The following is a 27,910-nucleotide window of genomic DNA, read 5'->3' as shown; positions in this document are numbered from 1 at the left end:
TGTACATTAATCAGTGCTGCTATGACACCTTTAGTCATAACACAAATGTTAACTACCTGATGACATAAGTGGTAAATGGAAAAGCACATAGCATCTTTTTTTTTTTTCCTGGAGACATCTAGCTGGCACAATAGACTGTTGAACCAGGAGTCAGAAAGAGCTGAGTTCAAATACAGCCTCAAACACTTAGAAGCTGGGCAAGTCACTTATCATCCCTCTGCCTCAGTTTCCTCAACAGCAAAATGGGTATAATAGCACCCACCTCCCAGGGCTGTTGTGAAGATAAAATAAGATAATATTTGTAAAGTGCTTTGTAAACTTTAAAGCATTTTATAAATGTTAGCTATGATGATAATGATGATGGCGTGGCCCCACTGTGAGCACATATTTGATTTACCAGGCTCTGAGCAATTATATTATCTATGTATCAAGATTAAAGGAAGCAGTTGGGTAGATTTCTTCTGGGAACACTGATCTTCTCCACTTTCGGGAAGAGCTTTGTATTTGACCAGAGCAATTATAAGATTGCAATAATTGAAATTTGTTGATGTAGTAATGCTGTGGTACTTTGTTTTTTCTCTTACAGTGCATTCATAGAAAGAATAATATATTTGTAGAGAGATAAGAATTAATTTCTTACATAAAGCACGAAACCCCCTCATTCATATAAAGCATTTAAAAAAGTGTTTAAAAGTAGATATTGTATTTCTGAAGACTTGCAAGTGGAAAAAAAATCAGCCCTTGTTTCTCTTTTATTCTTCCTTTCATGCTACAAACCCTCTGAGGTAACTTATGCTTCTGCCTAATATTGTAATGTCTCCCTTGAGCCTTAAATGTATTACTATCTCTCCCTCCTCCTCCCTATATGCTTTTCTATCTCAGACATAATAACTAGCTAGTTTCTATTTCATGTTTTACTTACTCTTGCTATTGAATCCTCCTCCTCATTGTAATACTGACAACAGACGTGGAAGATCGTAGCAGCCCCCCAGCTGACCCTGGAGTTGCTGTTCTTTGAGCTCAAACCCTTTATAACATACCAAACCAACCAAGCTTATCTTGTCACTACTTATTACCTGCTTCTAGACATAAATAGAAAGGGTATTTATGCCCCCTTTGTAATGGAGTGCTCTTATAGGCAAGTCATGCTTTATAATTGAATTTCAACCCACACTTCAGGGATATAGATAGGGAACTGTTCCCCCCACCACCCTTTTATTTTCAAGATAAAGTAAATTAATTAATGTGCACTTTCCAATTGGAGTAATGATTAAGACCCAGCTGTGGCTGTGAAATTATATGCTGAAATGCAACAAAGGACTTGTTAATGCTTGGGGGAAGGGAAATAGGGAGAGGATTGAAGAAAAGAGCCATAGGTGTCTAATATTAAATGGTGTTGTGAAAGTACATGATAGTACTTTGTTTACCAAATCAACCTTCAAAGACAATCTAGGTTATGAAGTCTGACTTTTCTACACACAAATCTTCAATGATTGATGGGGTACTGTAAAATAGCTGTGTTCAGAAAGATAAGTTTTGGCCGACAACATCAAAGGATTAGAACACAGGAAGGATGAAAGGATAGCTTCATTTTTACATTAATTTTCCCCTGTAGATCAACATCTAACAGAAATCTTCCTGGGAATTATGAGCTATGTACTTTATTACATGATATTTTCTTTCATTGTATCCAGTGATCCCGATGTGGATCTTTTTATCTGTATGGTTTAAGGGAATTTTCATATGTATAATGTGATTTTCAGTGAATATAGCAGGTAATGGGAATAAAGTTATTTTTAGGTAATCCCATTCACCATTGTTTTATTGCAAGGTGTCATGTAATACCTAACTGATAAATGAGTAATGGAATGGGGGTGGGGAAGCTTAGTAGGTTTTATCAGCTTCCCTGCCTATTCTCCATGGTATGTGAATCAGTCATTTTCATCATTACTGTTGTTTTTCTTTAGATACTGTGGTATGGTTTTATTTGTGCTCACTACCATCATCTAGTTATGTAAACCAGTCAAGAAAAAGAAAAAAAGTATTTCCCTAAGAATTCTAATTGCCAATTTTCTTTAAAACCAGAAGGCTTTCTACCTAGCAGCCCATAATGTATTAAAAGCTGTTCACTAGGAAGGATCTTACATTGTACCAATCATCAGCTTGGAGAAGTTTTTGAAGGGGCTCACATCAGTGAGGAATCACAGCAGATAGTAGGAATGCAAGCATTTGCCTTTGTTAAACTACACTCATTGCCCAATTTATAATAGAAAGGATAGAAAGCAGAATTTTCTTTTCTCTTAAATTTAGCACTATACAGTAACGTCTTGCTGGACAGAATTGAGTAACACTGAATTGGAGGGGAAAAAAAGAAAGAAAAAAATTTTTTCTGGTCTTTGGCAGGGTGAAGTAAAGAAATAAAGTCTCCCCACTGAACTACTATGAGGTCAGAAGCCTTGCTGCTATATTTCACACTGCTACACTTTGCTGGGGCTGGTTTCCCAGAAGATTCTGAGCCAATCAGTATTTCACATGGCAACTGTAAGTATTAACAATCTCACAGATCACCTCAGGTTAGCAGGTTGTCTGCATTGAAATAATATAAACTGCATTTACATTCACATGCACCTGCCAGGCTCAGTTAGTTTGGAAATACTTTTATTTGCTCTGTCTTATTTGGAATGTGAGAGAAGAGAGATGTAGCATCAGATGCAACTCAAGGATGTGCTTGGTTTCTCTCGAGGTTCCTGCAAAGGCAGAATTCCATTCTGAGGATCTCCTAATTACTGATTTTATAAAACAGCAAAACAAGTTAGTAGTACTAACAATATGAATGAGTCAGCCAGCATTTAGTGGTTGAATATGTAAAAGATATCAAACATGGTCCCTTCCCTCTAGGAACTTGTGATCCAATTAGGCAGAAAAGACTAATTAATGCACAAAAAAACAATTAAAGAATACCAGATAATATACAATTAGGTGTCAGTATAGGATTCAGTATAAAAAAATAAGTTAGTCTTGTCTTTGCAATCCTTGGTACCACCACTCAGAAGAAACCCACGTCTGGGATATTCAGGGTCATTCATTACCTAAATATATGACTTTATTGTCACTCAAAACCCTATGCTGTTCAGCAGCTCATCACAAGGGTGGCTTTAACTCAGGTGATAAATGAAATAGGTGAGAAGCCTACTAGTAAAATTTCCCACTGTGGATATTAGGAAAGCCTAAGATTAAAAAAAAATGTACTATAAACATAAATCAGGGTTATACAGTTTGATTTTTGAATAAATATCCTGAATCCTAAGTGATTTTCTGCTTATTATTCCATCACCATCACCACCACCACCCCAAAAATGCTTAGTTTCAGTTTAAAGAAGCAACAAACACCTGCTTTTGGCACAGACCAAAGTGTCAGAGTATCTATTGACTTTCTCATAGATCTACACTTGGCCAGTAACTGAGTCATGATAACAGCATAGGACTTGTTAAATAAAATGAAACAGCTCAATAGATTAAAAAAGAATTCTCCAAAGTCACACATGCTTCTAAAAACTAGTAGTCTAAGTTGAATGAGAGATGAGGATTTGTATTAGCTTTTAGGAAAACTAGCTAGCATTCACTGGCTGTTGGCATGCCTCCTCCTTGTAAATATGGACTCTGAGAGCCTTCCCTTCTAAGTTTCTTAAGAAGGTATTTCTGGTTGAGAGTGCTTTCTGGAGCTGGCTGTATGTTCTATAGTAGAAACATGTTGAGATTTAGGCAGCAGGGTATATTAGAAAGTTTATTGGAATAAGACTCAGAATCCTATCTCTATTATGTGTTACATGTGTGACCTTGGGCAAGCTACAATCTCCCTGGCCTTCCGTTTCCTTATAAATTAACAAGGGGTTCAAATCAAAGAGGTCTAAGTTGCTAGTTCTTGAATTTTAGATGTGTTCTACCCCTGGGTGTTGAGGTGTTAATAAAAGCCAATGAGAGCTCAAGAGAAAAACATTCTTACCAGATGCTTGTCAGTGTTATAATGTCAGAGAATTAGTTACCTCCAGAGGTATGCAGACCCTCCAGAGTCGATGGTTAAATTTTCAGTGCAAGCATTTACACCTTGGAAATTGGCAAACTCTATAAATATTGTTTTGTTGATTCCTCTAAAATTGCTGTTAGCACAAGGCACATTTATTAGATGTATAGACGTCCTCTTAATTTCCTGGTCTTTGTGCTTATGCAAGCCAATTATAACACGTATCTGAGCAATTATTTGGAGATTTTGATCATTGTATCTACCCATCTGGATATTTCAAGCCAAAATATTTGCTTCAATAAAATGTTTATTTCTACTGAAATAAACTTAAGAAATTATGTTTATTTTAAAAAGATTTAAGTGATGGAGAAAATGTTAATGCAGATTAAACTTAAAAGTATATTGTACATCCAGTTTTTTTCCAGCATGCCCCATGATCCTTACTAAAAAGTCCGTATCTTTCTATGTGCCTTCAATACCAATTTTGATATGATTATCTCTTCCCCACCCCCATCCCTGAAGAGATTGCTGATCAATTAAATATTCACAACAATAAACTGCCCACAATTCCTAGAAAACAAAACAGCCAGCCAGCGGTATTAGACCAATCTAACCGGAAGGCAGTGGAGATTATACATATATATATATATATATATATGTATATATATTTTCCCTCTGAGTCTTGAACCTGAGGAGAGGATCTTTGGCAGATAGCCCCTAAGGCTTAGCACTCTGAAAAGGATGAAAAGAAAACTGTATGAAAGACTAGAAGCCCTGTGTGCAGTGGGCTTTCTAGACAATTTTTGCTTCAATGAAGATGGGGGCAGGGGTGGGGAAGAGCATCATAATTTTAAGCTGACAAAAACATAAGTGTGTTTCTTTTAAAATCTATAAATAAACGTTGATCAGTTTGTAAATCCTTACCCTTTCACATTTTTACTTGAAGTTACAGAGTACACTGGGAAAAAAGGAAAATGAAAACTAGAGGGTTTGGGGAATGCTAGCAATACTGGGGATGACATGCATGCTTATTTCTATGATCTTGTCCTCTCTTTTTTCCCTTTAAAAATCTTCTTCTCCTGCTTCCCTTGGTTTTCTTTTATGTTCCACCTCCCCACCCACTCTGCTTTTCACAGATACAAAACAGTATCCGGTGTTTGTGGGCCACAAGCCAGGACGGAACGCCACACAAAGGCACAGACTGGACATCCAGATGATTGTGATAATGAATAGAACCCTCTACATTGCTGCCAGGTCAGTGACACTTTTCCTCATTCCTTCCTTGGAAAGCTTTATGGATCCAGAAATGCCTTATATTATTCAGTCATGAATTTCTTTATCATTTCATGATAGCCCCATACCAGTTATTTTTAAAATTGTAAAATACATAGTCATTAAGTCTTCATGTAATTGTTAAGTTATTATTACTTATTTAAAGGCTCTTCATTCTAGTACTTTAATTCATGTTTCTGTGAGGAGATTATATATTTCAGGAATGTAAACCCAAATGATCTACAATGAAATTGAACACATGCAGACGTGTGTGTGTGTGTGTGTGTGTGTGTGTGTGTGTGTGTGTGTGTGTGTGTGTGTTTGATATTTTTAATAGACCTGTGTTTTCATTAGTTTCATCGGGAATTGCTGGTAAGGAACTTCTTCTCTCAATATAAATCATCACTTCCTCAGCAATTTATAGTCTTAAGAGTGTTGCCTGGGCACTGAGATTAAGTGACTTGCCCCAGGTCAAATAGCCAATATGTGTCAGAGATGGGACTTGAATCCATGTCTTTACGACACTGAGGCCACCCAGCTCTGTCTGTCTCTTTCTCCCTTCCTCTCTTCTCTTTATATATGTGTTGTTTGTGTATACACAAACACGCGCGCGCGCACGCACACACACACACATACACATACCCCCTCATAAATAGGTGATTTCATTGGTGTGGTGTTTCTTCTACCCACCTAGATTATAACTGCCCCTGCCCCACTATGATAAATATGACTGTGTTCCAAAAACTGGTCCAAAATTCACAGTAAATTAATTCTTAGGAATAGCCCAAGTATTGAACTGATTTGATTAACTGTCCATCAGTAGCCAGTCTTCATGTGTTGGTATGGCTAAAAACAATTACCTAATGGTTGCTCTTCAGATGATTAACCTCTCCCAACTGGTCCTCAAATGATAGGTCATCTACTCAGAGCCTTTGCACCTGGTTAGGATTTGCCAGACCTTCTGCTCCATTGCCATAACATTAAAAAACCCCAGTGCCAAAGTAGAAATAGTGCCCCAATGCCAAGTAGAACTCTGCTTGACCCTGTGCTGTACTATTAACATTTTTATCAATTATTGGATCAAGGCATAGATGGTACACTCATAAAATTTGCAGATGACACAAAGCTGGGGAGTATAAATTATACATCATGATGGAGTCATGCTCCAAAAGGATCTTGACAAACTAGAGCATTGGGCTGAATCTCATAAGATAAAATTTTTTTTTTGCCTTTTCCTCCACTTTATTTCATACTCCCACCACACCACCACAATAATGACTTCTTCTTAATTTAAACTAAAAACCATTAGGGATTCTGGAAAGGTGTGTGTGTACTGGGGGGAGAGGGAATGGTGTCACAGCCTGAGGTGTTGTGGGGGGAGGGGAGGAGACAAGTCAGCGAATAGTCTTGACAGGGCTCTTGAAGTTGCTGGCTGCCTGAAGCTGCAGTTGATAGTCCATAGGGTAGATCTTGAAGCCGTACAGCCTGGGCACAAATTGGTTGGCAGGCCTTTTGGGCCTGTACTCAGGATGCACCATGAAGAGCATGTGGGGAAAGCCAGTGCCAAAGTAAGCACCATCTGTGTGGTGGTGCCTGGACGACGTGGGGGTGTAAACATCCATGCACTTGGGGCAGTACAGCTTCACCATGGCCTCATCTGGTATGTCTGATAGTCCAATGGGCAACATGGGCTGGTTTTCACAATATACAAGGGGACGATAGCCAAAGTCTCCCTGCTGGTATTTTTCCAACATCTGGGCGATGCCACGGTTTGTGAGGATGTAGCGGGCATGACTCAGTCCATACAGCATCTCGGCTGCCTGCTCAATCAGGTCACTCTGGTTGGGGTTGTCCTCCAACTCTTCATGAGGTTCCAAGTCCAGGATCATGTCTAATGCCTGCCTATAGTGGGGCACCTGTTCATTAAGCCCTGTGAGGTTGAATTTGTCTTGGATATAGTCTTCATCCACCTCACAGAGGAATTCATTGCCACGAAGCCCACAGAACCATGAGATCCATGATACTTCCTTTGAGCTACTCCTCTTTACATCAGCTACCGGGCCGGGCCGGGGCTGGGGAGGGAGAGGGAGAACTTGCTCCCAGGGGCTGCGGCGGCGGCGGCAGCAGCAAAGCCGCACAGGGAAGGCCGCAGACCTGACCGCGGCAGGCCTCATAAGATAAATTTTAAAGGCTTACACTGTAGTATTAAAAAAAAAAAATCAACTTCACAAGTACAAGATCTCAGTGGGGAATGGCTGGTCAGGAGCTGTTCTGAAAACAATCTGTTGATTTTAGCCAACTTCTAAGCTCAATGTGAGTCAGCAGTGTGATGCAGCAGCCAAGAGTTCATGCAGTCTTGGGCTGCATTAAGAGAGGCATAGCCTTCAGGCAAAACAGACATGGAAGCTATTTTCAGGAAATAATCATTTATTGATAAGCAAAATAATTATGTTTATTGATAAGTTCATTTTTGGACAGAATTGCTCAACTGACAAATTGGGAAGATGGAGTCCCTGTGTAGGCAAAGAGCACCTAGATTTCAACAAGTCTGATAAGCTTTCTCATGACATCCTTGTGGACAAGACAAAGAAGCATTAATGACCAGTTACATGACAGGACCTATAAAGAGTTGGGTTAGTGTGAGATAGTAGAAAGAGCACTGGATTTAAAAGTCAGAGGACCTCAGTTCCAAACATAGCTCTGCTGCTTACTCCTTGTGTGATCTTCAACAAGTCTCTTTCTAATTTTGTTTCCTTATTTGTAAAATGAAGGGTTTGAATCATGTGATTCAAAGGGCCCCCTCAAGCTTTACATTTATGATCTTATGGATAATGGATCAGTGTCAGCCTAGAGAGAAGCTCAGTTCTCATCTGTCTCCTGTTCATCATTGTTATCAATGAATGAAGATAAAGATGGCAAATCCATTGATGTCAAGAAGCTTGAAAGGTTAGCTAACATATCAGCTGACGAAATCAGGGTGCAAAAAAATCTCGACAGAGTGGAAGAATGGGCTCAATTATAACAAGATTAAATTTCAAAGGGTAAATGTAAACTCAGCACTAATATTTGAAAAATTAACGCAGTACAAGTATAGAATAGAGAAGATGTGACTAGGTAGAAGTTTGTTTGAAAAAGAACTAAAGTTTTTAGTTGACTGTAAGTGCAATATGCATCCACAAGAGAGGAATAAAAACTAATGAAATTTTGAGCTGCATTAATAGAAATAGAGTGTTTAAAATAGTCCTGGTAGTTTTTTATATTGGTCAAACCATATCTAGATTAGGATATGCATTTTAGGGCACAACATTTTATGAAAGACATTTGCAAACTGGAGCACAAATTAGAGAAGAGTGACTACATTGGTGAGGACACACCAAATTTTGTTCATAGAAAATTTAATTGAAGGAACTGAGAAAGTTTAGCCCAAAGAAGAGAAAACTAAGTGTATTATAATCACTGTTTTTAAGAATCTCTGGGGTTGTCATGTGGAAGAAGGATTAAACTGATTCTATGCAGCTCTGGAGGGCAGATTTAGGACTAATAAGTGAAAATTACATGGGCACAGATTTAAGCTCAACATAAGAATGAACTTTCTAATAATCAGAGCCTTTCCAAAATTAAATGAACTGCCTCATGGGGTACTGAATTATTGAATTTGTTCTCACAAGGGCCAAAAAAACACTTGTTGGGAATGTTATGGAAGGAATTCCTCAGTGAGTCTGGGAACCAAACTAGATGTCTGGTTTTATTTTGAAGGGAAATTTAAAATCGTATTCCAGAAACATAATTCCCAGAAAATGAGGAAAATCAGACATTAGATTATATGATTAGAAATGAGTCAATTAAATAAGAGACACAAATTGGTGTTGAAGGGGAAGAGGTGTTGAGGAGGAGGTAAACACCTAGTTCGTCCTTAGCCCAGATAAAAAGGTTTCCATCATTGATTTTCATGAGAGTGTGTTATTTACTACACTTATCTACCATGGCTATCACCTTAGAAAACAGAAATTGAATTCCAGCTAATCTTGACAAGTTGTAGAAATACTTGGTCCTATTTTTAAAATTGTTTAAATAGGTCATTCGAGAACAACAATTCCTGGGGCTATTAATGTAAAGAGGAAATACAAGCTTCATAAACAGGACATTGGGAAGGACTGGCTGGGTGCAAGTATGACAAATGAAAAGCACATGAAATCCTTGAGGATTTCTGAGACCCTCAAGGTAAATATGATTCAACAATGTGGTGCTGAATGTAGCTGTTTTGAAAAGGAGAATGTGATGCTGGGACATAAACTTGTGAGAGAATCTCCCCAGGTACTAGAGACCTGGCAGAAGTCAAACTTAATCACAACAGTCATTCAGCAATCACTTATTAAATACTTACTATCTGCAACCCACTGTTAGTAGGTGCTAGACTTGGGACTTGGTCTCAGGGAGCTTACAATCTCATTGGAGGATGGGGCAGAGATAAAACATGGATATACACAAATTAGAATGTGGTAAGTGTGTAAAAGAAATAGAGCTGAGGAAGAAATCAGTATCAGCTAGGGAGAGGGAAAGAGATATGGTAGGAAAGGGGGCTGATTTTAAAGTCAGAGGATCTGAGTTTGAATTCTAGTCTCTCTTACCGCCTAGGGGACATTAAGCAAGTTGGTTCACCTCTCTGGTCTCTAATTTCCTCATTTTTAAAATGATGGGGTTAGCTGAGATGACCTCTAACATCCTTTCCAGCTCTAAATTTATCATCTTGTCAAGCAATACTGTGTGAAGTTTGTGCAATACAACCTGAGTAATCTGTGTAGAACTTGCAGAGGAAGGGCAGCTAGGTGCGCAATGGATAGAGCACCAGCCCTAAAGTCAAATCTGGTCTCAGACCACACACTGAACACTTACTAGCAGGGTGACCCCGGTCGAGTCACTTAACCCCAACTGCCTCACCCCCCAAAAAAATTTGCAGGGGAGACAGAGGAGAGGAATAATAATGAAAAAAGACTTTGGAAAATGAGCCTCTGAAGAAAAATATACAGAATTCAAGATGAAGACTTAGGGGAACAAATGAATGCATTTATGAAAGAAAAATACTTTCTTAAGTTCTTTCTATGTGCCAGGCCCTATGGGGCTACAAATATAAAGGAAAGATGGCTCCTGCCTTCCGTGAATACGTTCTACTAGAAGAAGATGACATATATAGTGGCCTGGGAAGGGTGTTTGGGTTAGGGAGTCATGAGGAAGTCAGGAGAATGGCAATTGGATACGCTATCCAGAAGTAGTGGTGGCATTGATTTGCCTAGTGTACCCAAAGCAAAACCTGAAAAGTGAAGGGAAGTAGGGAGTTACTACAGTGGCATGGCAGGAAAATCATAGTGAACTATGGCTAAGGCCAGTTAGATATGGGAGACAAGAGTTGTAAGAGGAGATTTAGGGAATCCTAAAGCTTCAGGAAGGACTTAAGGTGAAGAAGAGGAAAGGTTCACCTTCAGCCTCACTGTGGCTCCCTCCGACACCAGAACTGAGCAGAAGGGGGAGAAAAAATAGACAAGGAAGCAAGAGTAGAAAGACAAACGTGGACAGGGGGAAGAAGCCTAAAGAAAAGGTGGAGAGAAATGGGAAGGAAAGGGTATGGAACAGGATGTATTTACCCAGAAGTGCCTGGAAGGAGAGGAGGAAATGAGATCAGATGGGCATGGGTTCCCTTTACCACTTTTTCTAGTATATAAAAGGGTATTGTATGGGTAACAATAGATATTCTTTATTTATGAGACTGACCAGATAAAAGAGTAGGCCTAAACTTTGAGAAGAAATGATTGAAGTATGAAATTCCTTTCTTGGAGAGTTGTGAAACATCATGGTATGGGATTTGGGAAAATCAGTTCTGAAATTTTCAAAGAAAAAGGTAGACAAGATTATCAATATGATACTGATTTAGCTCCTGCTAGATAGAACCTGTCATTTTATGGCCAAGAGAGAGTCAGTTCTCAGTGTCAGAGTATGGGATTCATTTTAATTAAAAAAGCAGACACACTTTACTGCATGGATGAAAACTTATGAGGTGGGATAAAAATGCAAAAATGCCCCCCTATTTTCACCCAGATATAATTGTTGCTAAAATGAGAAACACCTAGCTTTTTACTCTTTCTCGGTTACTACATGAACCTCTAAGGAGCAAATCTAAATATGTTCACTTTTAGGAACACAGCTACCATAGACAGTTATCAAAGAGCATCTCAGCAGAATTAATTGAAAAATGTCTCTAGCAACCATCCCTTAGGCATAATATCAGCTTTTCTTGAATGTCATTTAAAAAAAATTTTTTTTTTCTAAATGTTGCCGTGCTAAAGGTTACATTTATACTCAATTATCTGAAACCTGGTCAAAACAAATGATTAAACAGCCTATCTGTGAGAATGTAGGCTGACTTCAAAATCCTCTGTGAATTGTTCACTTTGCTGTTGCTTCTCTGGAAGGGAAAAAAGAAGAGTAAACACAGATAGATGAGATAGATCGAGTAATGTGTAATCACAAGAGCTCTCACTAGATGTGCCTCAGGAGAACTGGGTTCTCTGCCTCTACCCACGGGGCTAGGGGCAGGTCACTGAGGCTGTCTGAGCCTCAGTTCTTCGTTTGTAACTCAAGAGAGCTAGAGAACAGGAACTGAATTTAAAACAACTTTGAAAGATTGAAGAAGTTCATGCTCTCAACCCCACCCCCCCTTTTAAAGGATTGGTATTCAGGGATCCCTAAAGTGCCTCCTAGTTCTAAAAGCCTGTGACCTTAGAGATAGGACAGTGTGGTTTTTATCAAGCTAAACTTGACTACCTCTTTAGGTAGGAGTAAGATGCTTATATTTCATGAGGTAGAAAAACTTTGCTATAATTACCCAGACCAGTTACAGGTTTTATAAATTAAGGTGAGCCATCCAAATTAATATGCTCTGAAAATACTTGATATGTCTATTTTAAATCTAACAAACAGCCTCATTCTCCCAAAGGTGACGTGCCACCTTGTTCAAAGTGTGCAATCTGCCTGGGATCCCAGTTTTTCATGTTTCTGGCCCTTCCTGCAGTCACTTCTCCAATGTAAAGACCCAGAGAACTAGGAGAGAAAGTATTTGAAGCTGCCACTTTGAGAGTACCTCCCCCTGGGTGGCCCGAAAACCTGCCAATTACATTGTTTAAATTTCCTTCCTCGATTTTGCCACAAAATTCAATTTTGCTGACTAGAAGTGGGAAAGCGGAAATACTAGGATTAAGCCAGTTTGTGTTAGAATAGCTTAATTAACAAACAGCTGTATGCTCTGGAATGCTATAGGTGGTGGTAGGGAAGGGAGAACAAAAACACCTCTTTACCTTTATTGCCTGTAGCTACCGACCTGAAGTTTTCACAACTGAGAGCCCTTTTAAGGACTGGTCCATTTTAAGATTTTGCGCATGGAAAGTACCTGTCTTTATCCAAGAAAGCAGATCCTTTCATTCATGCTTTTCCCTGCTTCCCCCTCCCACTCACCTTTCTTTGGAAAAAGCTCCTCAGTTCCCAGGATTACTTTGCTTGAGAAAGCTATTTCAACATTTAGGGATTGGGAGACTGGGGCCTCTTTTGAATCACTATTTTTATCTCCCGTTAGGGTTTGTTGTTGTTGTTGTTGTTGTCTTTTTAAAAATCTCAACTACTAATTAACATAAACAGGCCAAGCAAGAAGGGGACAATCTGAGAACTTTCTGAGGTGTTGCCAATGCATAATAATTAGCTCTTAATTTACAATTCAGATGCCTGACTCTCACTTTTTTGAGGGGGGACGGAGAAAGGGGAGTGTAGGAGAAAAATAAAGAACTGAAGTCATCCGTAAAGCTGATAACAAAGTAATAGGTAATTTTATGCCAGTAATGACCCGGACCAAGGCGCCACCAGTAAAGTCAAGCAAATAATAAACGAAGGTTTGAAAGTAAACGACAGTTGTGGTTTCCTACTGACGCCTGAAGAAACTTCCCAATTCAGCAATTTTCTAAGCAGACTAGCCAGTCTTCCACCCCCAAGTATTCAGTGTTCAGTGGAGGGCAGGGGATTTTTTTTCTTTTAAGCCGGTTCCCATTAACAACCCTGCCTCCCTCCCACCCGCCCCCCCTTCACGTGAGAGGAGATCTACTTGTTACTCTTCTGTGTGGCTGTAAAGATCATTGTGCTCCCTGCCTAGTAGAAGCAGCATAGCCTGTTTTTTGCCAGAACTGATAAAAATAAAGAGAATCCTGGCTGTAGAGACTTTAAAAAGAGGTGGGGGAGGTAAGAAAGGGGCGCCTGTTGGGAGGCAGAAAATCTCTCAGCCTGATGGACCTAGTTTAAAGCTTGGGTAATTTTCCAGCCCCGGGACTTCCTGCATTTTAGAAAAATTCAATGTTATTTCAAGGGAAAATGAGATGTTTTGCTTTCATTCGCTAACCCCCTCCTCATTTCCCCAATTTGGTGTAGTTCTTTTCTTTTCTTCTGACTTCCAGACAAAAATGTCCTTGTACTCAGCTCCCACAGAAGGGAATATTTAAATATAGTCCCACACCTGAGCTGCTGATTGTTTCTCTCTTCCAAGAGGCGATTGGCAGTTCATTGTAAAGAAAAGCAAATTCTCAGTAAAACAGGAAGGTGAACAGAAGAAAGAAATGTAAACTTTTGCAGGAACATGCCTTACAATCTAAAATGACCATAATAGTGGGAGAGAGAAAAAATGCGATTTCTAGACACATTTTTTGTCACTGACATCTCCCTTTCTGACTTGTCTGTCAAATCATCAAGGTTGAAAGCTATAGTGAGATGTTTAAAAGAGAGAGGTGGAAAGAGCATTAACTTCTTGTTATCTTTCTGGTTGAATAAATGTGGCATATTGAATACCAAGGATTTTTTTAAATGGCATTTTAGCCATTTTTAGAACAGGTGAACATATCTATAAACCAAGCAAACATAAAGGATTTTCTTTCCTGAACCACTTATATGCATATTTTGTAATTTTTATCAGAAAGGATTTTTATTTCTTCATTTGGAGTAAGGTATAAGATTATATTCAGTTGTGCTTTATCAGTAGAAGCAGACTATTATCAGAATTCTCTTGTGTGTCTGCCCTTTCTATTCTGGTATTTGTGTTCATAGTTTGTGTGTGTGTGTGTGTGTGTGTGTGTGTGTGTAGATACTGTACATGCACTTGAGCAAAACTTAGCCTGCAAATGACTGATTCAATAAAAAATGAACTGTCTTGACTACTGCATGACTTTATATTAATTTTCCTTTGTTTACAGGGACCATATTTATTCTGTTGACATAGACACATCAAACACAGAAGAAATTTATTGTAGTAAAGTAAGTAGTTTCTAAACCAGGGTTCTGGAATCAAGGAATCTAGGAGGGAGGCATGATCTCATTTTCAACCAGTGTTTATATTTGAAAATATGCAAATTAAGATATGTACCTAACATCATTTAGAGGATAAGATCACAAGTATTTTGTGTATTTTTAAAGAAAGGATTTTCTCTGTGTGTGAGGTTTTGTGTTCTGAAACTGAATGAGTCTGGTGTGGTAAAAAGAGCATTAGACTGAAGGTGGAGGGGGTGGGGAGAACTGGGTAATAGTATTCCTTTCTATTAGCTTTGTGACCTGGAATGTGTGACTTCATCTCTTGTCCTCTCATCTTCAGTTTTCTCTTCTTTAAATTTGAGGTTAGACTAGTTGACATACGAAGTTCTTCCAGCTAAAAGTTTTGATGATTCTACTTGATGAATTAGCTATCCGTCACGTGCCTGTTTGCAATGTGGAGAGCTATGCAATTTATATACTCTCATAATGTTTTAGTTGTGATACTTGTGTTGGAAAAACCCATTTTGAATCATTTCATGTGCATGGGCACATCCCACAGCATAGATTTAATCACCCAGGTGCAATGCTCCCATTTCTTGGCATTTGAGGTTCACCCTGACCTTTTACATTTGTATTACAGTGAAAAGAGCACTGGATTTGAAGGGAAAGAACTTGACTTTAATCCTGTTCTGCTAATTACTACCTGAGTGACCTTGAGCAAGTCACTTAATGACCCTGGGTCTCATTTTCTGCATTTGTTAAGTGAGAGGTTCAGACTAGGTGATTTCTAAAGTCCCTTCCTACTCTAAATCAATGATGGCCTTCCAAAATGTCATTTCAGACAGGCACAACAGTCTATCCTGAGATTCTTAAAACAACACAAGGTGATGATTTAGTTTTATAAAAATCTTCTAAATTTAGTACAATCAGAAGATCCCCCTCAGCCTATTAACAAATTGGATTTTTTTTTGCCTACCTAAAGTGAACCTAAACATAAGTGTGTAGTTACAGAAAAAAATCTTCGTACTTTAAAAAAAAAAAAAGGCATCTTTGTTACAAGGAAGCCAAATGAAAGGAGAGGGAAAGAGCAGACATTTAGAAAAGTACATGTTTAAAAGTTAGTTTGGCTACTTTTTGGTTAAATCTACTTACTAATCTTTTTTAGGAGCATCAAATAACAGAAGATTGTTTTATAGTTTAATGAATAGAAAGCAGCTCGAAATGAAATGAACATTTTGCATCACTGATCTTTTGTTGTTATGGTGAATTAATCATGGGGAATGGGTGCTGAAAGCTTTCAATAAATATACGTTCAGCTTCTAGTTTCCCCAAGGGAACTTTTACTTCTGAAATCAAATGCAACAACCTCTGAGCTCTAATTGATTTCTTTCTTGATCCCTGCAGAAACTGACATGGAAATCTAGACAGGCTGATGTAGACACATGCAGAATGAAGGGAAAACATAAGGTAGGCAATTTTCTTTCCTCCTGAAGCTGCCACTTTGGTTTAGGTTTTTTGACTGTTAAATCAAGTCGTTGTCTGTGATGTGGAATAGATCCTGCCATTCACTTCTTTTCTAGTAATGGCTTTTTCCATCAACTTATTGAAGGCTTTAATTTGCAAAAATAGTTTGCTTTTAATGTGATGAAACATTACGACAGCAGCAGCCAGAGTGGCATTGTGAAATGCGCCCGTTCCACAAAGGATTGTGGACACCATGTTCACTGTACAGACACTGCCTAGCACTCTCTACGAGAGCTAAACACTGCTGCCCTTTGCCTACTGGGAGTTTCCTTTAAGGACTCATAAAAAGCTGCAAGCAGAATTACAGGGTTTTATGCCTTCAGTAATGTAGCAACATAAAAAGACCCTTGAACCCTAGTTCAGGCCCTAATCATATTTTTCTTCTACACTATTATAGTAGCATCCCAATTGGCCTCCCTGTCTCTTCCCTTTCCAGTCTATCTTCCACATGGTTTGCAAAGTGATTTTCCAAAAATACAGTTCTGACCATGTCATCCCACTGTTCCAATGGCTCCTTTTACCACTAGGCAGGGGCATGCTGGTAAATATTTAACAACCAGTTCCATGAGGGGGAGGGGAATGTATAAATAACGCACTTTAATCTGTATTATTAACATTTTCTCCATCACTCTTAAGTTTAAACAATCAAAACAATAAAGCAAGCACTAATTTGTAGCATTTGCCAGTTTGTTTGGTTTTTTTTGCTTACACTTCAGAAAATTTAACAATCACCTCTCAGCAGGTTCAAGCTGACTTCAGCACATCCCTGGCTTTGGATGTCAAATATAGATTCCTAGGGGGCAGCTAGGTGGCACAATGGATAGAGCACTGGCCCTGGAATCAGGAGCACCTGAGTTTAAATCTGACCTCAGACACTTGACACTTTCTAGCTGTATGACCCTGGGCAAGTCACTTAACCCCATTGCCTAGCCAAAATACATACATATATACATTTGTAATACATATATACATACATACATATAGATATAGATATAGATATATTCCTAGGTCTGACATTTAAAGTCGTTCACAACCTTGCACCAAATTTACTTTCAAAAAAGGACGGAAGGAAGGAAAGAATGAAGGATGAGAAGGGGTTGGTTTTGTAGCCTCAACACCTAACACAGTGCCTGGAGGTACTTAATAACTGCTTTTCGATGAATTGATTTTGTATCTTTCCTAACGCCTAAGTGTAATGTTTTACGTACATTCCAAGTTTGCCCCTCTAAGTCATACATTTTAAGTAGGCCGTTAATGAAAACATATTAAATGATTAATTCATTGATTAATAAAATGGAAATTCTTTGTCACCATCATCTTCTGGGAAAAACAACCAGGATAGAAGAATAGCTGCTAGGCTTTCTTCATTTTAACCTTGATGACAATGGATCAGAAAACAAAGTGAATGATGGGTTCTATTGAAAGAAATTGACCTGGAAAAAAAATACATTTGAACTATTTTCCCCCCAGGATGAATGTCACAATTTTATTAAAGTTCTTCTAAAGAAAAATGATGATACACTATTTGTCTGCGGAACCAATGCCTTCAACCCTTCTTGCAGAAACTATAAGGTAAATGTTACTTTTATATGTTTGGAACCATATGGTTAGGAGGCACTTTGTAATTTACTCTGTACCTGGAACAAGCTAAGAACTGTAATTTAACACGACCCAGTTTCTTTTCACTTGTTCAACTTAATGTATTGCTCCACATGAGTGAGCTTGAGAGTAGGCTTTCCAGCTTCCTGTGTGATCAGGATTGATTGACGCATCTTTAAGGATCCTACAGAGCAAAGTCAGTTTCTGTAAGACCCTATTCTTTGCCTAGTTGACTAATACATGGTTTACAATAAGTACAATGTGAATATATTGTCTTAGTCTCTTCTTTCCTCCTTTCTTTTTTTCATCTCTCCTTTCCTGACCTCAACTCTCTTCACCTCTTCTCTCCACTCCTGTCTCTTTACTCCTTTCCCACCTCACCTCCCCTCTTTCTTCTCCTTTCCTTTTTCCTCTTCCCCTATCCCCTTCGCCTTCTCCCTCTCCATCTCCCTCTCCCTCTCTGTCTTCATCTCCTTTCTCTTTGTCTCTCTCTGTCTCTCTTTCTCTCACTATCTCCCTCCCTCTCTCTCTGCTTTCCCTCCTCCTCCTTCTCTCTCCTCATACACATAGACGAACACTACACACATTTGTTTTATGAGCATTTCCTGATTTCAAAAACATGCATCTGAAGCTGCAAGTTTACTTCTGCGTAGGCAATTTTGAAGAATTTAGAGGTCTTAATTTCACCTTTTTATTGGATGACAAGGAGAGTGTCTTATTTGACACTGTTCATTATACCAAGAACATTTCCAACCATTTCTCTGAGAGGCAACACTTCCAGTTAGTCCTGATTAAATTGTTGTTAAAAAAAAGTGTCCCTGAAGAAGGTAGGGAGCTCTTAGCATCCTGGATAGTGGTAGTAGAAACAACAGCAGTGATATATGAACCCATCTCCATCTGTTTCACTTTGCTGTCTCCTCCCTTTTGCCTCTTTGGTACAGAAACTGCAAAGACCTTAGTATGGAAAGTGCACCAATACATATGCTGACCAATGCTACAGCCCTGCCTTTTGTTTCTGTTCAGCTAATTCCTTGAAGGAAATTTTTGCATTGGCTATAAGTTCATCTCCCACTGGTCATATTTTTGATACCAGATATAGGCTGTAATCTGTAGCAGCCCATTCTCCCTACCCCAACACACCTCAACTTGCAATTGATTGTCCCATAGCAAACATCTGGGTCTTCAAAATCAAATCCACTGTTTAGTATTCAATTTCAGTTTGTCATTGTTTAGTGCTCATTAAGATTAATTCTCCTAATAAATCCCATGCTGGAAAGCTCTTCTTTATTATAAATGCTGGTTTTCTTAGCATTGTAATGTAACGAATGTGAATGGTCTTACTTATTCTTTTTTCAGATATTTTATTCCTCATGATACATAACTCATGTTGATTCTGACTCATCTTTGCTTGAACTAAGTACCCTGGTGAAGAATACCTTAGGGACCTGTAGGAAGTCACAAGGATACATTTATTGACTTTCCTTGCCCATAATCTTAACAATATGGATGGCACTGGGGCATCCTGGGCATAACACTGAGAAGATCTATTCTCAAAAGCAGAAGGTGAAAGAGCAGACGAGGCTAGAATGTAGAATTTCAGGGAAGGAAAACTCAGCATAGTGTTTTTATCCTAAAGTGTCTCTTTCAGAAATGAGTAATATCTGTAAAAAAAATTGAACACAATGGCAACATAAATAGAAAAAAAACACAGATCATCCACTGTGTAAGTCCCATAGTTTAAGAGCTTAAGGTTTATTAGAATAACTTGATGGGGAAAGAAGGATTATTTTTTAATCGTCTCTGACTCTGAACTCTGTCTTTGATTTATACACAGTGTACCCCTCAAGGAAGGTGAATGTGTGGGAAAGATTACAACCTGAAATAGATTTGCTGATGCCTAACCAAGAAGGCTAAGAATGAGGAATCTAAGCTATGCTCTGTGTGCTCAGTTTCCTCATTTGTAAAGTGAAAGGGTTTGGACTCAATGGCCTCCAAGGACCTTTACAGCTTTAGGTCTGGGATCCTCTGCATACCTTCCCCCATTGTTCACTAAAACCTTTGGAACCCCAATGTGAGGTTGAGTTGGTTATTTGTATAATTATCAGTACCCTATGGTGAATTAATTTCCCAGGGGTTGCTGTTAAGTCTGAGATTTTATGACTAGTGCATGGATTAATTCTTATTTCATGGAAATAGGATTTCTCTATGGCACAGACTACTCTGCTAATACTGTTTAATCTCCACATCCTTCCAAACATCCAAATCAGCAGAGGACAATTTCACATTATCCTCCAGCTCTGATTTAGCTCCTGCCACATTTTTAGAAGTAGTTGCACAAAGAAAAAAATCTCCCCACCCCCAAGTGTTTTGTTTCTTTCTTGCAGAGTTTACAGAGTGTATACTGCTCTGGATAAGAGTACAACCCCACTCTTGAATCCTTTCCAGAGCCTCAGACCAAAGAATCTGTCACAGTTCAACAGGAAGCCCATGCTCAGATAAAATATCAGCAAAGGGCTTTAGTAAAAATGGATTGGGTGGTGGGAGCAGAACAACAAGATCATTTTGTTTTAAACAGTGCCTAACAGTCATGTTTTCTTAGAAAGATTCTTTATAAAAATGCTATAGCTTTATACTATTCTCAACTTCAATTTTTAAAAATCCACATCTTTAATATTAAAGGCCATTTCAAAGTTCTTAGGAGTGGAGCAGACCTATTACATCACAGAGACTATTCATAAGAGATGGGGCCAAAATTAGCAATTGGACTATCCTCTCTGATGTTCCTTGAGATAACTGTCTTTTCCTGGATGACAACATTGGGCATCTTGAATTAATACAAGTGATCATGTAGCATATTGTCCTTAACTTTATTATGTCTCAGTTTCCTTATCTGTACTGAAGCATACAGGACTCAAACATATAATGAAATATAACTAAATGTAGTCTTGATAGACAAGAATCTTTAGAGGTAGTTAGGTGGGTCAGTGGAAAGAGCATTGGGTCTGGAAGCAGAAAGATCTGAATTCAAATCCTAGCTGTGTGACCTTAAGCAAGTCACATAATCTCTGTTTGCCTCGGTTTCCTCAATTGTAAAATGGAGATAATAATAGAACATACCAATATTTGTAAAGCACTTAGCATCCTTCCTTTCCTTTATCCAACTCTAATTCACACTGAGGAGTCAGTCCTGAAAGGACAAGGTTCCATCTCTCCCTCAGGTTTATAGAGGGGTAGGGATGATTCTTCTATATTGAGGAGGCTTGAGTGACCTTTCTAGTGTGTTTTCCCAGTATCAGTTGTCAGTGACTAGCAAACTGGAATCTTTTAACCAATAAACATAAATTAGATTGTATAGGAGTATGTTTACCAGGGTGATAGGACAAGAACAGAAGTATACTCTCTCCTATACCACATTGGCCTCTGAAAGAGTGAACTCAAACTTAAAGACATTTCTTCAAAGCATTTGCCCCACCAAGTTCACTTCCCAAATGTAGCACAGCCAATGGATTAATCACTCCTTCTGGCAGGACCTGGTATTTTGGCTTTGGGCCAATCCACTAACTGTTCTGATAGCCTGGGCTCAGCTCTCCACAAGCTGGTGGGAACTCCATTTCCCAGACCTCTGGTGGGTCTCTCAATCTTTAGAAACTCACAACGTCACAGTTTAGACTATTCGATCTCTAATATTCCTTCACCCAAGTCAGGAAAAAATAGAAGAAGCAGCAAGTCTTTACATTCATGGGCCACATGTTGACCCCAAAGTTAGGCCACTAGCACAACTCTTCCCACCTGGAGGCTTACAGCAGTTATTGATTACTCACTCAAATGAATCCAGGAAGGAGAAAGAATTTCACTCTGGCCAGTTAGGGCCAATTCCAGCTTGTCAGTCAGTCACAAATCTATTTCTTCACCATGTGGTTAATGGACTAGAAATGGAATATCTGATTATAGCCCAAAGTTGGGGATCAAGGCTTTGCCATCAGGCCTGCCTAGAAGCAGGCTTACGTAGCCCCCCATTGTACAAAACAGGTTGAACAAGACACATGATTGAAGAACGGGACTCCTGCTGACCAACTCCCACCTTCCATAAACAATGGCTGCAAAGTTATACTGGATACACTTCTTCCATTGCAGTTAGTGCTCTCCTTTCCATAATTATCTGCTCATGTGTTGTATACTCTCAGCAGAATATGAACACCTTAAGAAAGAGATTGTTTTCATCTTTATGTCTCCCATACCCTAACACACTGCCTTGCACATAATCAGTGACTCTTGAAGTTCATATAGAGAGAATTATAGAAATGCTTAATCATGGAATAGAGAAGTTTGGGGGGTGGTGCTTAAAGTTGCTGAAATGCTGCATTTCAGAGAGGTTCCATGGATCAAGGAAGGAGTATTTGATAACAGTGAAGCATTGGATTGGGCATCCAGAGATTTGAGTTTTAGTCTCACCTCTGCTGCCAACTACATATATGCCCTTGGACAGATTGCTTCACTCTTATGGGGGGGGAGGGATATTTGTCTGGATAAATAATATGATCCCTTACACCTCTTTAATCAATTTAAAGTGGGTTAAAATGGCTTCCAGTATTGTGCTTGCATCCTTTCCTTATGCTATATTCCTCTGAAAACTAAAGCTTAGGAAAAGTGCTGAGAGTTGATTCTTCTAGGATTTGACCTACAAGGGTCAGGTCTTAATAGGAAAAAGAAAAACCAAAAATTTAGGCAAGTTCTTGTATAATGCATGACCCAGATTTGTGGGTCATTAAAAAATTAAGAAAATAAAAGGTTTATTTGGTCCTTAAATTGCCGTAGATGATTGCCATAATCCTTATTGATAGAGACCTACTGAGTTCCAAAACATCCCAAAAGTAGCCAGTTCTTGTTACTGAATAGAAGCGACTGTTTCTTCTAGATGGATACCCTCGACTCCCTTGGTGATGAGTTCAGTGGAATGGCCAGGTGCCCCTACGATGCCAAGCATGCCAATGTTGCTCTGTTCGCAGGTAAATGATCTGCCCTAAATTTACTGGGATTTTTTTATTCATTACATTACATTTCATTTCATAATCTAAGCCTGGTAATATAAATCTTCTTTGGGGGTATTGGTGAATTCAGAGTTGCTCTTAGATTCCTAGGTGTCAGCTATAACTAATAGTGTCCTTCTCATTGGTGATTAATTTGGAAATTACCCCTTTTCCTCTCTGTCACCTTGATTCATTCCTTTGTGATTTTCAGACCAGATAGGTGCATAGCGCACTATTTTGGCATAGAAGGTACTTATTCTTTCAGAATGCCGCCTTCCACCGCTCCCCTCTGCAAATGCCTAGTACAGGTTTGTGCTGTCTAAGTGTGAAACTTTGTGGATTGTCTAAAATGGACTGAGACTCTTCACTCAGGAGGATGTGGGGAATCCAAAAGGCATTAAGTCTCTGTACCAGAAGACTTCATTCAGTCATAATAGCAAAAGCATGGAGAGGTCAAGGTGCAGTCCTAAATCCATCAGAAATGATTATTAACAGTGGGGCCTGAAGAAGGCAATCTGGAAATAATACACAAGAAATCAAGGGTTTGTGGAATTCAGGAATCATATTGTTCCCACCCCTGATGTTAACCCCACCGAGTCTTGACAGATGGATTCTGCCAGTGGAGGATTTAGGAGCGCTTCCTTGGGCTGGGCCTCTTTCCACAGCTCAAGAGCTGTTGATGATAAGCCTTGATTTCCGTTTTATTTTTTTCTTAGAAATTTATTTAAGAATTCATTATCAGCTGTGTATGTGAGGTGGGTATAGAGAAAATTGTTGGTATAATAGTTATTGGTGGAGCATATGCTAGAATTGGCTATAATTTCCTTCACAAAAGCTAAAAGCTAGCACTGTGGTGGGTGGGGTGGGGAGGAAAGGGGGAATGAGGGCTTTTATTATAAAGCAGGTTGGCTAACTCTTCCTTATTTATACTTTTATCAGGACCCCTGAAGGGGCCGGATTCCCCAACACGTACATTGTAGAGGTGGATTGTATAAGAGAAAGAAAGCCTTCCCTGGGTCATCTTCTAGTCTAGGGCACAATATTACTGTGGCACAGCACTGTATATGAATACATGTAATCACAGAGCCCTATGTGGAGACTTGGGCAGGAGCAAAGCCAATAGCAGAAATGCCCTGGAATCTTCTCAATTGCATAGCTCCTGTCAGCCCTCTAATATCTACAGGAACCTGCATGAACCAGTGGCAATGAAGGACGATGGCTACAACTGATCAGTTAATTGTGGGCCTGGTTTGAGCAGAGAAATTAGAAGGTATGTAGAAAGGGTATCCTGTGTGCTACAGGGTAAGAAGAAGCAGGATGGCATGGGGATAGGGAATTGGAGTTGAAGTCAGGAAGACCTGGGTTCAAATTCTACCTCAGATATTTACTATGTGACCCAGGGCAATACACAAAAACACATGGGAATAGTGGACACAAATTTAAAGGTACCCCAGGGTAACAGCTAGCATAGATATGTGACAAAGGCAACTCATAGCTGGTATTTCTTCTTTGTAGAGTCCTCATGAAGTTCACTGCTGGGCATGGTATCTTTGATTGGCAGCATCTCTTCTGATAAGCTGGGCTTGCCCTTTGTAGGCCACAGCATCTCTTCTGGATGGGCCAATTCACTGGACTCTGGGCTTGCTCTTCAATAGGCAGTTGCAGGCTTCACCACCACCAGCTCCAGGCTTAGGCTCAACTGCAGCCCTGGGCTGGGGATTCTGCGGCTCTCTTTCAGAGATTCTTGGTTTAAGACTAACAAGTATGTCCCTTTCCATGCCCTTGAGGCCTTGCCTGGGAGCCCTTGAAGGCTAAGAAAAAGATTTTCCATTTCTTTTACCTAGTCTTCCTAGTTCAAGGCAAAATCCCCTTAGGGAGAGAGACCTCACTCTAACTTATGGTGGTCATCTAATAACATTTCCCAAATCTTGGTAGCCTAGACCAAAACCAGGCAATGACCTCTTGCCAAATAATTATCAAATAACTCTGGGGTTTAGATTTCCCCAGTTTTCTTTCATTTTTTTTTTTTTAACTCTAAGCTTCTCTACTTGGTCTTGGCAAAGGAATAGCTAGGGAAAAGGTTCAGAGGTAACCTATGGTTTGGTGAATAAGTTCATTGTTTCTGCTGAAAATTTAGTGACTTCCTTGGCCCTTTAACATACTAATTAATTACTCAAAGCCTTGTATTCTTAAGGAGATAGAAATGAATCACTTATACCTGAAAGGACCTCTCCCTACCTAGGTATGTAAGTAGTTCACATACAAAAGAACTTCACCTACAAATTTGGCTAGGACCAAAAGGCGCTCCCCCCTTAAACATGTTTGTGTATATATAATTATATGTGTGTACATATGCATATGTATATATGCGATACTGTTACAGTAATTAGCTAGTGTTAAGTCTAGGGGCAATATAATGAAAGGCTCAGTAGGTCCCTCTTAAGCTTGATGGAGTTTATTTTATGTAAAAAGTTATAAGTTTAGTTCTAATCACTTTGAGCCTCCAGTTAGGAAAATTCCTAACATCTAGGCAGAGACTGGACTTTCTACCTAACCTTACTTTTATATCTGTGTCTGATTAACTCATTGACCTCTTTGTGGTAGAAGAAAAATTCAGTTTCCAGGAAACATCTGGATTAAAAAAAAAAACAAACAAACCCAGAAGATTATATTATAGTGACTGGGAATCTGATAAGGAAGTTGGAGGAAGATCTGGCTTTTTCTTGGGATTTGCCATAGCCTAGGTCCTCCTCTCTGAGATGCTTACAGAGCCAATGACTCTCCTCTGTATCTCTCTTCTTTACCACAGCTCAATTCTCCACTTTCTCAGAATCCTTTCACCCTTCCCCCCATTCTGAGATAGTTTCTTCCTTTTCTACAAATTACTTAGGATGTGGTTCCATTGCTCACACACAATGGCTTTGATTGAAGCAGGTTTACAGGCCCTGTTCACACTCAGTTCTGATCATTTGATTCAATCAAAAAGTATTTTTTTCTATTCAAGGCAACATAGCCAAATGGTGATGGTTTCAACCCTGCCCTTATATATGCACACACTTATATGCATGTGTATGCGTAACAGTGGGACATATAAAAGGCAATCTGGAAGTAATGCAAAGAAAGTCAAGGTTTTGTGGAACTGATAGAGCAGTGTCTCCCAAAACCTGATATTAGCCCTTCTTCCTCCCCACCCAATGCACACACAGCCTTGGCAAATGACTTCTGCTAGTGGAGGGTACCAAAGCAGTTCCCAACATTGTGTTGGGCCTCCTTCTGTAGCTCAAGAGACATGGACAATAAACCAGTGATTTCCATTTCAATGCATATCTATGCAAATATGTGTGAAGATGTACATCATGGTATCTAGGTAATCATGGGTCCCCACCTTACTGACACCAGCAAAAATTCTCTAAAACAAAAACTAACAGGTAGAAATTCTTTGAGTCTGCCGATTCAAAGTCAGTATGTCTAATGTGATAAATGTGGAGAGACTCATTGCCAGAAGGCTGCCGAGTTGATGGATCTTTTTTGGGCCACAGCAACTCATGAAATGCTATCTATTAAGGGGGGAAGGGGTTGCAATTTTCAAGGGCCACTTTGATGTAATCAAAAGTATTGAAGTGTATAGCTAGATAGATCTAGCTCATTAGCATTTCTTATTTGTGAATGGCCTCACGGGCCCTACTCAAGTGCACAGAATTATTTAGGGCAACTCTGAACCAATTAAAATGTCAATGCTTTTTGAAAAAGGGCACATAGCAAAGCAAAGCCTTTGCTTTTTACCTGAACTAAAGCTGAAGAAGTAAAATGATGTAGGTAATGGAAAATTTGTTTTAATGATTTGTGGAAGCTATTTTTAAACAATGGACTATGCTAAGGAATGGAAAATAAATGTGCAATTTCTTAATGGAAAATAAACAATGCAATTATTTTGCCATTTTATTCCTGAAAGAATATAATCCATTTTTAAAAATACATCAACAAACTGACTTTCTATTTTTAAAAATAATTTAATTTAGGCAACTAGTTGAAACAGTGAATATGTCTGTGGACTTGGAATCAGGAAGACCTGAATTCAAATGCTGCCTTAGATGCCTGCTAGCTGCCTCACTCTGGGCAAGTCACTAAACCTCTATGAACCTCAGGGTATTCATCCATAAATGCTACCGAATGAGCTACTGTATGAGGTTGTTGTAAGGACCAAATGAAACAATACATGTTTGCTTTGCAAACCTTAAAGTGCTATGTAAATATTAGCTAGCAATATCATCATCATCATCATCATAATCATCATCATCATCATCATTTCTGTTTGTCCTAATAGAATTTGGTGATTGATAGCTGTGTAATGTGATTATTCTTGTGAGTAATTAACAAGTGTTTATTAAGTGCTTTGTATGTGCTGAGCACTGTGCTAAGCACTAGAGATACAAATAGAAAAGGAAAACTATTCCCACTCTCAAGAGGCTTATATTCTTATTGGAATAGACAACACTTCTAGGATAGCTCATCTGTAGGGCAGATGGAAAGGCTTGGTGATCCTTAGTAGCTTGAATCTAAGAGAGCTGCCTGAAAGTTAGTAAATCGCGTCACCTCCCTTGGCATATTTACGCCCTTGACAATATCCCCTACTTTCTTTCAGTCTCTGAAAAAGAGGTGACCGTTGTCATCAAGGCCACTCCCTCTATTTGACCATATCCTTTCCCATTTTCTCCAGCAGATTGCCCCTTCATGTCATTACCTAAGTTTTCAGCTTTTATCAATTGGTTCCTTTCCTGCTTCCTACAAACATTTCTGTGTCTCCTCTATCCAAAAAAACAAAAACAAAACAAAACAAAAAAAAACTAAACCCCATAATCCCATCTAGATATCATTCTATTTTCTCTCTTCTTTTTTCACAGCCAAACTCCTAGGAAAAAGCAGTCTACACTAGAGTCTCCACTCCCTTTCCTCATTCTTTTTCATCTAAACTCTATGCAATCTGACTTCTAGCTATGGGTGTACTCCCAAGGCTATATTCTCTCTTTGCTGACATCCTATCTCATGGGTTGAATTATCATCATTTCTATGTAATTGATTTTCAGATTTCTATGGATCCAACCCTAATCTCTCTCCAGAGCTCTAGTACCACATGCCT

The 27,910-nt window shown here is 39.1% G+C and overlaps 1 protein-coding gene and 1 pseudogene across 2 annotated transcripts in view; one reads left to right on the top strand and one right to left on the bottom strand.

The window, feature by feature from the left end:
• SEMA6A (semaphorin 6A) overlaps nt 1–27,910 on the top strand; it is a 175,324-nt gene that overhangs the window by 88,597 nt on the left and 58,817 nt on the right. For both annotated transcript variants that reach the window (XM_027874735.1, XM_027874734.1), the window contains exons 2-7: nt 2,404–2,541; nt 5,158–5,275; nt 14,569–14,629; nt 16,028–16,090; nt 17,618–17,719; nt 22,662–22,752. In XM_027874735.1, the coding sequence (XP_027730536.1) occupies nt 2,442–2,541; nt 5,158–5,275; nt 14,569–14,629; nt 16,028–16,090; nt 17,618–17,719; nt 22,662–22,752 (535 nt within the window). In that variant the 5' untranslated portion in view covers nt 2,404–2,441. The remainder of the gene's footprint in view (nt 1–2,403; nt 2,542–5,157; nt 5,276–14,568; nt 14,630–16,027; nt 16,091–17,617; nt 17,720–22,661; nt 22,753–27,910) is intronic.
• On the bottom strand, nt 6,524–7,467 carry LOC114051968 (annotated as a pseudogene).

This window comes from Vombatus ursinus, unplaced genomic scaffold, assembly GCF_900497805.2.
Source record: "Vombatus ursinus unplaced genomic scaffold, bare-nosed wombat genome assembly UNPS02014807.1, whole genome shotgun sequence".
Taxonomy (NCBI): domain Eukaryota; kingdom Metazoa; phylum Chordata; class Mammalia; order Diprotodontia; family Vombatidae; genus Vombatus; species Vombatus ursinus.
The sequence above is the reverse complement of the archived record's forward strand: the minus strand, read 5'-3'. Positions and strand labels throughout refer to the sequence as shown.